This window comes from Mustela lutreola, chromosome 9 (assembly GCF_030435805.1).
Source record: "Mustela lutreola isolate mMusLut2 chromosome 9, mMusLut2.pri, whole genome shotgun sequence".
Lineage (NCBI taxonomy): Eukaryota > Metazoa > Chordata > Mammalia > Carnivora > Mustelidae > Mustela > Mustela lutreola.
In genome coordinates, this window is record NC_081298.1 from 106,022,801 (window position 1) to 106,035,554 (window position 12,754).

The 12,754-nt window shown below is 48.4% G+C and overlaps 2 protein-coding genes across 2 annotated transcripts in view; both read right to left on the minus strand.

The window, feature by feature from the left end:
* Positions 1 to 12,754, minus strand: part of IMMT (inner membrane mitochondrial protein) — a 240,552-nt gene that overhangs the window by 129,744 nt on the left and 98,054 nt on the right. The gene's annotated exons all lie outside the window — the stretch shown is intronic.
* Positions 1 to 12,754, minus strand: part of POLR1A (RNA polymerase I subunit A) — a 70,516-nt gene that overhangs the window by 41,194 nt on the left and 16,568 nt on the right. Inside the window, exons 10-13 of the mRNA XM_059188279.1 lie at positions 11,618 to 11,788; positions 11,340 to 11,462; positions 8,603 to 8,833; positions 3,397 to 3,651 (exon numbers count right to left, since the gene is read on the minus strand). Of these exons, the coding sequence (XP_059044262.1) occupies positions 3,397 to 3,651; positions 8,603 to 8,833; positions 11,340 to 11,462; positions 11,618 to 11,788 (780 nt within the window). The remainder of the gene's footprint in view (positions 1 to 3,396; positions 3,652 to 8,602; positions 8,834 to 11,339; positions 11,463 to 11,617; positions 11,789 to 12,754) is intronic.

Below are 12,754 nucleotides of genomic sequence, written 5' to 3' on the forward strand. Positions count from 1 at the left end.
CCTGCAGCTTATCTGGAGGTCTGTGTTCATGGCAACGTAAGGCACACTAATGTAAAAATAGCTGTGCCCACTGACATGCTCTAAGCAGCAGTGTTTGCAAACTTTGCAGTGTTGATGGGAACTTGAGAAAAATCTGTGCCTGGGATCTAAAGATGGTTATCATTTGATTACTCGTTAAATGCTATCCAATGTTATGGCCAGGTTTCATAACTAAGGCTAAAGGAACTCACAGATGCAGCTGTGGAGAAGTGCCAGGAATGTAACCACATGTACTAATTCAAAGGATAAAAAGGATGCTTGTCAAATAGTGTACATACTGTGGCAATGGGCTCTACATGAACTCAAAGACAATTATTACAGATGGGCTGAATAGACAGAGCAAGGTCAGATGGTGCATACAGCCTCTCTTACGAAGGCTTTGAGTTAAGAACATAAATAAAAAATTATACTCTGCATCTTGTTCCAAAGACAAGGTCTTATTTTGCTTGGTTTTTGCGGGGGGGGGGGGTGGGTGGGTAACCCAAACCAGTTTTATGTATTTGCCTCATCCCACAGTCTTTGGGGGCAGATATAGATTTTTCTTTCTGTTTTCTTCCTTTAAAGAACATAATTACAAGTTATATGATCTATTCAGTGCCTTCCCTTCTCTCCATCCAGATTTTTCCATGACTAGAAAATCACCTTCATGGCTAAATTGCTTTCAATGCAATAATCATGAATCGTAGGGAGGAATGCTGATTAAAGCAATTTACTAAAGGCCTACTTATAATTCTGGATTTCCCAAATTCTGTTTAGGATCAGAAAGACCATCTCTCTCAATCAAAAACCCAGATAATTGTTAGCTATCCTATTCCACCTAATATCACAGCAAAATAACATTACAATTAATGCCTTTGGTCAGGTTGCTTTGAGAACTAGAGTATTCTGGGACTTGAATTTTCTGGCTAAGTGGATGGAGCCAGGAGACTCTCAAATCTTGTTAGGGGGAACCCCCCCCCAAAAAAAACGAACCAACACTTTCCACAAGGGAATGGCCCTCAAAAAAAAAAAAAAAAAAAAACAGAAGAAAAAAACCCACAAAGAAACACATCAATGAAAAGTTTAACTGTTTTCTCAGGAAAGAAAGAACTGGTATCATTTACTTCCTATTTTAAGTAAGAAAATAACATGCAACTCTACTAACCACATAAACAATAAAATAAAATGTACTTTAATCGGGTACTACGGTTAATCAAGGAACAGAACCTGGAAACAGAAGAAATAGATTAATAAAAGAAAATGGAAATAAGGGAAAAAATTACCCCCTCTCTCCCAAAAAATGACTTTTCCTAATTTAACAAAGCCAGTTCCTGTTCTCTTAGGACTTTATCACCAAAGTAGTTTAAGACATGTTGCATTTTTATAAACATGATCAAAAATAGAACCCATGTCTTGGCATTTACACTAAGGATTAAATGAAATTCATCAAGAATCAAGAGCTCTGTGCCTCTGACTAAAGAAAACTGATGGAAAGTGAAGTGAACACTTGGGTCACCCCTTGGAAGTTTCTTTCCCCCAAGAATGTAATCCATTGATGTAAGCTTATTTATCTGTGTTCTGCCTATCTCTTGACCTAAAATCCGTGGGTAGGCAAACATATGCTGGGGCACATCTGGATTTAAACAGCTTAGCCCTTTGAAAGACATGGTGTAAGCATGAAGTCCTTGTAGGACTTTATTCAATCAAAATGAAGTACGGAACATTCAGGTTCATTGGTCTGAGAACCTCAGAGCACCCCAAATCCCCATTCCAACTCCCCCTGTGTCCAGTGCCACAAGCAAACTATCTGGCGCTTCCTGGTAGTGTCTCCCGTGGGGAAATGAGGCCCTGCCTCTCAAGTCAGAGAGCCAGTTCGGTCCTGGCAGCTACTTACTGCCACGTGGCCTCATCCCCCACCTTGCCTAGTAAGTGAAAGTAATGACCCATGATGTACATGGACATGGGAGTCAAAGGTGCTAGGTTCAAGTTCCTGCCTCATCGCTGGCTGGCAAGTCACTCCCCTGTGTTTCCTCCTCTGAAAATTGTACCTATCTCACCAGGTTGTTGGGAGGGCTAAGAGAATGTCTGCAAACAGCTTAGAGCAATGCCTGCTGCTCGGGGAGTGCTCAATGGGTGGTGGCTTTTACTGCGGCCTCAAAGACAGCCACAACTCTTATTTGCATGAAAAGGCAAAAAATCAATTTTCAATTACTAAAATTATTATTCTAACTTCCAAGGGACCTCAGTGGGCCTTTCAACCCTCCTTCCTACTTTAGCCCCTTCACTAATCCAGTGCTGGCTGAAGTGGGCAGAGAAGGGAATGAGAGTTAAACTCAAACAGCAGCTTCCCATGCTCGCCTGTGTGGAGAAGTCCCATTTCTTCTGCAGAAGCGGGGCAAGACCCACGGAGGTGGAAAGCAGCAAAGCCCTGAGGAGCTGGGAGCTCCCTGTAACTTTCTCTGGCTTCTCAGCAGAGTCCTGCTGCAAGTTCAGTGCCCTTTCGTCTTCTTCATGTGTAAACATGGACACCAATAGCACCTACTCCAATGGCTGCGTGATGGTGAAAGGGGAAGCCCTCCAAGTACTTTGCTAGACGAAGTCCTTGAGAAATGGCAGCCATAACTCCATGTCACTATTACTAATGGTTCTTTCACATTCCAGCACAACCCAAGTGAATGATGTATAACTGTGAATCACTGTGATGCAAACGGCTGATAATTTGAAAGGCCCCAGGCCTTAGGATGGGTAGTGAGGAGTAAGTGATGTCTGGAACATCCTCTATTCTATTTCCTGCAGCCTGGCTCTATCCCCACTCCGTTGTTCTCATAAACACTGGATGACTCAGGCCCCTGCCACTTAACAGAATGGGTCAGTTGGCCAGGCAAGGGGGAAGGAAGCTGAATCCTTCCCACATACCCCACCGGACAGCCATGACCACATGCGTCTGCTTTTAAGGACCAACCTCAGAGAGAGAAGGAAGGCATTCAAAGAGAAGACACTTTTATGGGCTAGAGGGATCTCACTGTGGGCCTTCGTGATTAAGTTGTCTCTTAAAACTCATGCTTGTCAGAACTCAAAGGATCAAAGTCATCTGGGGGTCAGGAGGACCATCACTGCTGGGATGCTAATGCTTGCCAGTGGCTAATACATTTCAGAATCCAAACATAAGTCCGGAAGATAAGACCTATTACACAGCTACTGGTTGCTACCCTCTGAGCAGCCAGAGAGCCGAAAACCTCACCTGGAAGAAGCCAGAACCCTCCATTCCATGGGCCCCTGACCCTAGAGCTACCCACTGACCCCAGAAGCTGGCAAGAGCCCAGACATGAAGTGGCAAGTTGTGCAATGACCACGGAATGGCCTCAAGGTCAGACCTACCTTGGGGACTAGGTACTGCTGATCTGTGCAGGCCAGGACATAGGCCTCAGCCCGGCCCAGTTCACTCTGGGGGAAGTGGGCATTCATCTCGTCTCCATCGAAGTCAGCATTATACGCCTTGCAGTTGGCATAGTGGAGCCGCAGGACTTTCTCTTCCGGCAGGATGCGGGCATGGTGTGCCTGGATAGAGGGTCTGTGCAGGGTGGGCTGTCGGTTCAGCAGGAGGATGTCCCCATTCTTCACATGCCGGCACACCTGCAGGCAGAACAGAGGAAAGGGGGCTGGTCAGTGACAACTTCAGTGTCCCAGGGCTCACCTCAGCCTGCTGTGCGTGTGACTTCTGTCCATCTCATGTTTTAGTCAACGAAATCAAAGGGGCATTTTTAGTCTGGAATGAGGCCCTAGAAATCTCTGAGAAATAGCTATGAGCCCAGCTTTGCCCTGATCCTGGCTCTGGGCTCAGAGATACAAGAAAGAGAGGAACCTCCAGACCTCTGTCTAGGAGTCTCTGTCTTCTTCGGAGACACATGGCCTTTCTAGACTCTTAGATTCCTCTGGCTATTGGTCTTGGGAGACAAATGGACACATGTGAAGACAGCGCATCTGCACGTTTAACTGTGAAGCCCCTAGTCTGAAAAGGCCTGGCAGACCTCTGGGTCTGTGGGCAGACCCACAGTCCCACGTGGGTACATGATCCTAAATGCAAATCCCACGTTTTAGAATGACCTCACCCAAACTCAAATGGTGGAGCCAGCACCGGAACACAGGGCTCTGACTCCCAGTTCAATGTCTTCTGAAGACCTTTTTTTGCACTTAAGACATTAATAAGAAATTTAAATTGCCACAGTCTTTTGGGAAAGCCATCTGATGACAGATTCAAGAACATTTAAAACTCATTTGCTTTTGGCATTTCAGAAGGAAAAAAGTGGCAATGTAAGGTCACACAAAGATGTATGATTAGGCAGCATTGTTTACAGTGGAAAAACCTGAACTAACTCGGGCTGTCCCACGGAAGCGGCAAGGGCATATACACACTATGTACATATACACACTATGGAATGTTATGCAATGATGAAAAAACCGGAGTTAAATCTATACTAGTCCCGAAGTGATGGCAATAACGTATTCCAGTAAGACAATACCACCAACAAAAAATCCATGTGCCATCTAGGGTGACAGGATGAGGCGAATGAAAACCCAACGCCACTCATATGTATTTATATCCATCAGGGAAAAGGCTGACTTGAGTGGAAGGCTCATTAAGCCTCATTCTGCCCTTCAATTCCCCTTGTATCAACTACCAGGCTTCCTAAATGATGAACATGAATGCTATTTTAAAAAGCGAACACACGGGCGCCTGGGTGGCTCAGTGGGTTAAGGCCTCTGCCTTCGGCTCAGGTCATGGTTCCACGGTCCTGGGATCGAGCCCCACATTGGGCTCTCTGCTCGGCAGGGAACCTGTTTCTTTCTCTCTCTCTCTCTGCCCGGCAGGGAACCTGCTTCCTTCTCTCTCTCTCTCTGCCTACCTATGATCTCTATCTGTCAAACAAATAAATAAAAAAATCTTTTGAAAAATAAATAATTAAATAAAAAGCGAACACACGAAGGCAGCTGCTGCCCAATGATTCTGCAGGCCCCCTGAGCAGCCCAGAGCAGTTATGGGGCCTGGTCTGACCCCTCTTGCTCAAGTTCCTCCAAATCACAGCAGGCAACAAGCTGGGAATAACAAATTTTCCAAGTCTGGTCTCTTCTTGTGTTGCCCATATTTATGAAGCTGAACCAAAAACGCAGCCACAGAGAGAGGCACACACACACACACCCCCACCTCACCCACCCACCCCCCGAGTTGAAAGTTTCCTCCAGGTCAGGGAAGCAGGGAGCAAAACACTGGAATTCTAAAATGCAGTCCTAAAAGCACTTAGCAATGAGGCAATCTTGCTGCTCCCCAAGGAGTTCAAACCTACCCCTCTCTGCTCCCACATCCATGTTTCCAAGGAGACCTGAACTCCTGTGGACTCCCATGAGGGTCTGCCCAGGGCACGTCACAGAGCCTGAGCTGACTTTCAAGGTCTTATTTCTTTAGCCTCTCCAGGGAGAAACTGCCCAGACCTGTGGCCCAGGCCCAAAACTCCAGGATGGACCTCGGATTTGAGTCTTGTAAATTCGAGACATCCTCCAGCATAAGCAAACCCCACAGCTGGGAAGGCACGCAGGCCAGTCTGGCAGTCAGCGGCCAATCCAAACAGAAGCCCTGGAGCACGGGGAGCTCCCCTCGCCAACCCAAACCTGAGGCCCTTCCTTTCTTTGCTCTCTAAATAAATACTGCAGTGAAAATTAGCATGCCCCAGTGCCCGGGTCAGAGTTTGCAGAGCCAAAGATCGGCTTCTGGCAGGCTGCTGCGCTGGGAAATGAGACTCAGCCGTCCTGGCCACCTCCTCCTGACTTACAAGGCCCAGAGGAAGGGACAGAGGTTTCACACCTCCCAGGGGAAACGGGTCCTGTCAGTCATCCTTTCCCTTCCTGCCTAACCTGCGGTGTGTCCTTCCGGGGACCCGGCTCTCTCCCTCCTGCTCATGTCCTCCAGCCTTTGGGCTGGTGCCAACCTACAGGCAACACGTTAACCAAAGTCTTTTAAAAATACAAATAAATTAGAAGTACATGTGCATGTGATTACATAAGTAAGCACTGTGTGTAATGTTATTAAGATTTTGGAAAATAAAAATAATCACCCTTAGTCCCTAGGTCCTGATGTAAAAACCGCTTTTCCCTCATGAAGTCCCTTCCTGTCTTTGCCCCTGGGATTACCAGGTCTAACATGGCCTTCCGACCTCAGAGCCTCCTACACCTCAGCCTGGATCCATCTACCCCACGGGGGTGCCCTGAGCACCTCCTCCATATCGGGAGCTGAGCAGAACACCTAGCCTGCGCCCTCATGGTGTTTAGCAACTGGAGGGAGGATGAATGGGTGCACGCACTGTGACAACACAACGCAGTGAGAATAACAAGGTGCTGGGAAAGGCCGAGGGTGTGGAGGGAACACAATGGGGACCTCATACAAGTTTTGAGAGCGGCAAACTACAGCACACAAGTGGGACACCTGCTTTCGGAACCAGTGTCTTCCGGGCACACGGCCAGGCCCATTCATTTGTGCACTGCCCATGGGGGCTCCAACACTACAAACGCAGGCTTCATCAGCTGCATCAGAGCCTAAAATATTTACTACCTGGCCCTTCGCTGGAGAAGTTCACAGACCCCTACCCTAGAGGATGAGGGCTTCACAGAGACCTGAAGGACTAGCAAAGGTTGGCCAGGGAGACAGGGAGGGCAAAGAGATCCAGATGGGGACACAAATGCACAGGCGCACGGCCCCTACGGGGGCCAGCTAGAGTGTGGGGGGCAAGCTGAGAGGTGAGGCAGGAGGAGAAAGCAGGGACAGTGTTCCCAGGGCTGGAACTTAGGTTGGAAGAGCAGCGACACAGCCGACCACATTCGACCTTGCTGCTGCCCAGAACTCTTTTCAGACACTTCCCAGGCACTGAGCCACGTGGGGCAGCGGGCCAACCTTTCCTCTCCTAAGCCCTGGATTTCCACTCACCTCCGACCCTACAGACGCAACTAAGGCCATGTGAAGTTCTCCTTGCATTTGCCTCATCCCCACGTCCCAATTACATCAGAAACCCAGGATCATTCTGCTTTTCTTTCAAATGCCTTTAGCTCCAGGCTTCGCTGCCTCATAAGAGCTCCTCATGAGAGGGACCTGACTCCTCCCACTGTTCAGACTGCTTTCCTTCGTCACCAGTGACCTTCACTAGGACAACTCAGATGCACCTTCCTGCGGTTTCCTCACTCTTCTCAAACTTCACATTTAACTTCACAAGCATCTAACAAGTGCCCCTTCGAGAGCTAAAGATACCCAGGGACTAATCTTGACCTGGAAGAGCCCCACAACCCTGTGTGGGAAACAAATGCAGATGTCAAATGAGGTGGCTCAGACCCCCACTCTCTTCTCCCTCAGCTCACTCTCTTCTCCCTCAGCTTCCCCAGTCCTCCCTGCCTTCCTCCTGCTCCCGCATTTCAGCCCCAATGAGTCCCCTATTTTTCTCTCCATTGTACTTTGTGCTCAGAGTTTAACATTCTGAAAATCCCATTTTTCTAACTCTCCGGCCCTTAAGTCCCACACCCCCACCTTTCCCAGGACATGGCCCTAATCCTCTCTGCTCCTCCTCCGAAGCTACTTCCAGGCTGAGAGAGACTCTGCAGAGCTCGGACTCATTACGGAAGAACATCTTGATCTACCACTTGGCGTGCCCAAGTCAGAACGCAAGGAGATGTTGAACAAAGGTGCAGAGGAAACCGTGCTGAGGAAAATGCACTCAGTCAGCCCGACACCGTGTACTCACCCACCAACCAAACCTGAATAAAAATCCATTTCACCTCAACAACTTCTGCTGCTACTGGCTGGCTAGGGGTCATTTGTTCTGCTTCCCCCACGGCCCCCCGTATAAATGGCCATCTTTAACAGGACACAAATGAGCTCACCCACCGATTTCACACCCCCAGCTCATCAATCATGTACTCTTTCCAGTGGAGCCCAGCGAAGGCTTAGGATCCCTTAACACTGTCCCATGGGCAGCCACCAGCAATTGCCAGAAAATGAGGCATCAGATGCAACCTGTGGGTTATCAGTCATCACGGACAGACCACACAGGACACTTCCTTCCTTTAGGGCAGTCCTCCAATGCTAGCATGTAAAGAAACCCCCCAAAGTGCTTTTAAAGCCCAGATTCCTGGGCCCCATTCCCAGAGAGTTCTAATCCATTTTGCAGGGGGTGGGGAGGAGAGGCTAAATGTGCATTTCTCACAAGCTCTAGGGATGCTACAGCTGATGATCTGAGAACCATCTTTGATTCCCCTTGCTTAAAGACAGCAAAGTTGCCTGCCCCAGGATCATAACTGAGTTATTATTAGAGAGCATTTCTCAAACCTTGGATGGGTAACCCAGCACTGTGCTGCATGACATGGAAGAGCCAAGTGAATTTAATCATGGGGTCAAGATCCTGGGAACTCCAGCTCCAGCTGGGGAGGTAAAGCAAGCACAATGAAGCCATGAAGAAACACCCACATGGGAAGAAAGCTTCATCTGGGGATCAGCACACGTGATCTGCAGTCATAGGAGAGACCGTCATCAAATCAGCCCAATACTCACAATTTTTGTCCCCTGGGGCTTAGGTGCCCCCGTGGCTGGTGTCAGGAGCTGTTTGGCCACGGCTTCCCGCTGGGTCAGGTCAACGGCACTCAGGGCTGTGCGGCTGCCGTCCTCGTTGATGACCATGGAGGCTCCTGGGTGCACATTGGGGCCATTGATGACGGCTTGCCTCAGTTCCTGAACATTCCAGGGGGTGACTGGCTGAGGGTAGGTCAGTTTTGTGGCAAACACCTGGAAATGGAGTGGATATGAAAATTCAGGGGAGGCAAAGAAGATGATATGGATTCAAAATCTGATTCAACAGGCTGTGCGACTTCTTCCCCAAGACATGGAGGTGCTATCCTTGCCACGAAGGTCCTTTGGGGAGAAAGCAACATCCTGTCGTCCACAGAGCCATTTTTCTAGACTTAAGGTCTTTAGAGAATAGAGAATGGGCCTCCTTTCCTAGCAGTCTGTCTGAAGAGAATAACCTGAGTGTTGCAGTGTCCACACTGGAATGTCGGTATCCTGTTTTATTTTTTTTTTTTTTTTTTTTTTTTTTTTTTTAAAGATTTTATTTATTTATTTGACAGAGAGAAATCACAAGTAGATGAAGAGGCAGGCAGAGAGAGAGAGAAGGAAGCAGGCTCCCTGCCGAGCAGAGAGCCCGATGCGGGACTCGATCCCAGGACCCTGAGATCATGACCTGAGCCGAAGGCAGCGGCTCAACCCACTGAGCCAGCCAGGCGCCCCATCTGTTTTAAAACTTCATCATTTCCTCACCCACTGATCAATTCGTAGTCCCCACAGGGAACACAGAATGGGACACCAGGTTGAGAGAGGTGGCCAATACCACCCCTCAAGTACCACACTGCAGCCTTGCCCACTCCTGCAGACCTCACTAAGTGATCCTGGCCCTTGCCCGGAGTCCAGACACGGCATCAGAGCTTCTACCCGGCAGTTTCGGCTGCCTCTGTGATCAAGGTGGCGCTTGAGATGAAACCGATTCGGTCTCCTGATACACGGTAAGATGCAGCGTTCTACTTAATGCTAGACCTGCAATATACTCCAAGAAAAACGAGTTCCCTGGTTAAGTGAGTTTCTAAGCTGCTGAATATCACAAACCCTCTGATGCTTCCAAATGCACTTAACTACATCAGAGCCTCTGAGGAGTCTGACGTAAAGAACCTGGCTGGATTCTGTCCAGGTCTCTGCTTGGATGCCACAGCAAAAGGCCTTACCTGCCATCCCAGCCGGCACTCCCTTTCCCCGTCACCTGCCCCAGTTTTGCTAATGCACTGACCACTGCCTGACAGAGGGTTTATGCTCCTATGTATTTGTTTATTCATCTCCACCACTGGAACGTGAGCTTCTCAGGGGACACTCTAGTCTGTCTGGTTCACTGCTCAACTCTAGCTTAATTTGCCAAACTTCACTTCAGCTCCTTACTCCCATAACACCTCTCCACAGTGCTCTCCGGGAAGTGTGTGCCACAAGGGACCAAGAGATAGTCTCACAGCCATCCTGTGAGTACCACCCCCAGGCCACGATGACCCTGAGACCTGGAACAGGCTAGGGGTGGGCAGAGGAGTAACTCTAGAGTCCCTCCTTAGGACCAGCCATTATAAAATGAAACCAGATCCAAGAAAGGGAGGTCTGGCACCCTTGAAGGTAAAAAGAGGAGGCAGCACCTACAGTCTCTCCCAAAGCTGGGATGCTTTAGGCATCTGTGAAGCCAAAGCCTGCGGGGGTAGCCCATGCCTTCGGTATGGAGAAAGCAATAAATGCCAGTAAATGGCCCTCTCCTCCCAGGGCTTCAGACTCAGGAAGGTCACCACTGAGCTTCACAAGGCCTTTCTCTGCCACCTGACCCAGCTTCTAGGTGGAAAGACCTATGGTTCTAGGAGGCAATGGACACAGGGCTAGGCTTTCTTTGACTCCTCTCACATTTGTGTCCTTGCCTAGGGAGCCAAGTGTGCCCCAGAGAGATGAGGCAGTGGCCATGCCGGAGGCCATCAGGACACTTGAGCTCCGCTCATTACCAGCGCTCCCCTGAGAGCAGCAGAGGGGGCAGCGTACGAGGAAATGAGACTCTCCACGGAGGGAATTAAACCATCTTCATATTTCTGACCTCAAGGTCCATTAAGGAGGAAGCCGATTAAAGCACTGTGCTAATGAGCACCACAGCTTGGACGGGTGGGGAAGTGAGAGGAGGAGGCCGGCTCCCTGAGGAGACTCTAATGGGTGGATGGGGCAAACCGCTTACCCCGGAGGAACTGGGAGGATGGAGGACATGCACACAGCCCTCTGCGGGGGGGGGGGGGCTCTCTCCCTTTCCTGGGCCTGGCAACGAAGAGTACACATTCCTGACTCCTAATGCCAGGCAAGTGCATGGGGGGCAAATCCCCATTTCCCTCTTCCTCATCTCTGTCATACACTCGATTTGACCAGGAAGGTTTGGACTTGGCTTTGAGAAGTTGCGGGGGAGACACACAGGCCAAGGATGTGGACCACCGTGCAGTCAGCTCCCTGCTTGCCCACCAGGAAGTGCGTCTTTCTTGGAGGCAGGTGTTTGGAGACTTGGAAAGGAGTGAAACCAACACCATCACATAGCCTTGTGCTCCCTCTAAATGGCTTGTTTGGGAAAAAGCATAAAGTCCCCACCCAAGCCACCACAGTCTGCTGTACCCCTTCTCCCCAGTCTTCAACATTCCCATCTGCCACCCGACAGTAGCTGAGGAGGCCCCTCCACACACACCATGGGAATTCCAATTTCGTTGGTGTTAATGTACATGTCTGGGCAGATGACTGAGCGGGCCGCGTAGTCTACTCGCTTCCCCATCATGTGCTTTCGGAATAAGCCATCCTTCTTCTCCAGGATCTTTATGCAGGAAAAAATCCACAGAAAGCATCGTTAAGGAAAAAAAGAAAGAAAGGAAAAAGAGTCAAATATATTTATTATTTTCTTGTTTTGATAAAAGTATGTTTATTATTTAACCCCTCCACCTCACAATGGGGATCCAACTTTCTTCTCACCTGTCTGATGCCAGGATACTTTTCCATCATTAATTTGTCCATCTCACTATCAAACACAATATTTACATGGCTCTGAAGACGAATCCAAATGTTGTAAAGTTTGTCTGTGAGGGACTGGCCTGGAAGCAAACTCAAAAAGGATCGGTCCAGAACAATAGAAGAGTCTTTTTCCTGGCAAAACACAACCAAGAAAATAGGCACGATGGAAAAACCTCAGAAAAGCCAAGTTTGGTTTTTTTTTTCTTCCTTCCTCTCTGACAATTGATGAGCTCTGGAGTCTGCCTTCATGTCTCTTGAACCTGACAGATCAGTGGCAAAAGCACTAATAAATCAATCTTCTCAGTTTCTATCAAGAAAACATTTGGCCTGTTACACATTTACCAGTCCTTTTTGGAAAGTAAAATGAACTCAATTTTGTAAGCAAGCTCCTTTTTTTTTAAACCAATACACATTTATTACTTCACAGTTTCTCCAAGTCAGGAATCTGGGTACAGCTCAACTGGGTTCTCTGCTTCAGTCTCTCCTAGGCTGTAACAAAGGAGTCAGCCTGAACTAGGGTCCCATCTGAAGCTTCAGCTGGGAAGGATCCATCTCTAAGGTCACATGGTTGTTGGCAGGGTGCAATTCCCCGAGCTGCTGGACTGGGGGCCTCAGGTCCTAGTAGGCTATTGCCCAGAGACCACCTGCAATTATGTGCTTTGTGGGCTTCTCCAACACGGTAGCTTGTTTCACTGAAACGTGTAAGCCAAGAAAGTAATGGAAGGGTGTGCCAGCAGCAGCTGCTGAAGTCCCTTACCATCTAATTCTTTAGGCCACCCTAGAAATTCTCCCTCTATCTATACGCTTCATGAAGCTCTATTACCCCACCAGATAACTGATTCTCGCATGGAATTTCACCTTTATTTATGGTTTTGGAAAAACTTAATCCAAAGCACTTATGAAAACACAAGTGGATTAACTTTTTTAAAAGGAAAAACGCTGACATACTATTTTGTATGTTATCAAATAAAATGTGGGTTCCCAACTGAAATATGTCAAGAGACTGGCTGAAATCCAGGCCTCCCTGGAATATTTAACCAACCCTTTTAATTATTTCTGTCCCCGGCTCTGCCTCCTCTTCTCTCTCTGCCTCCCCAC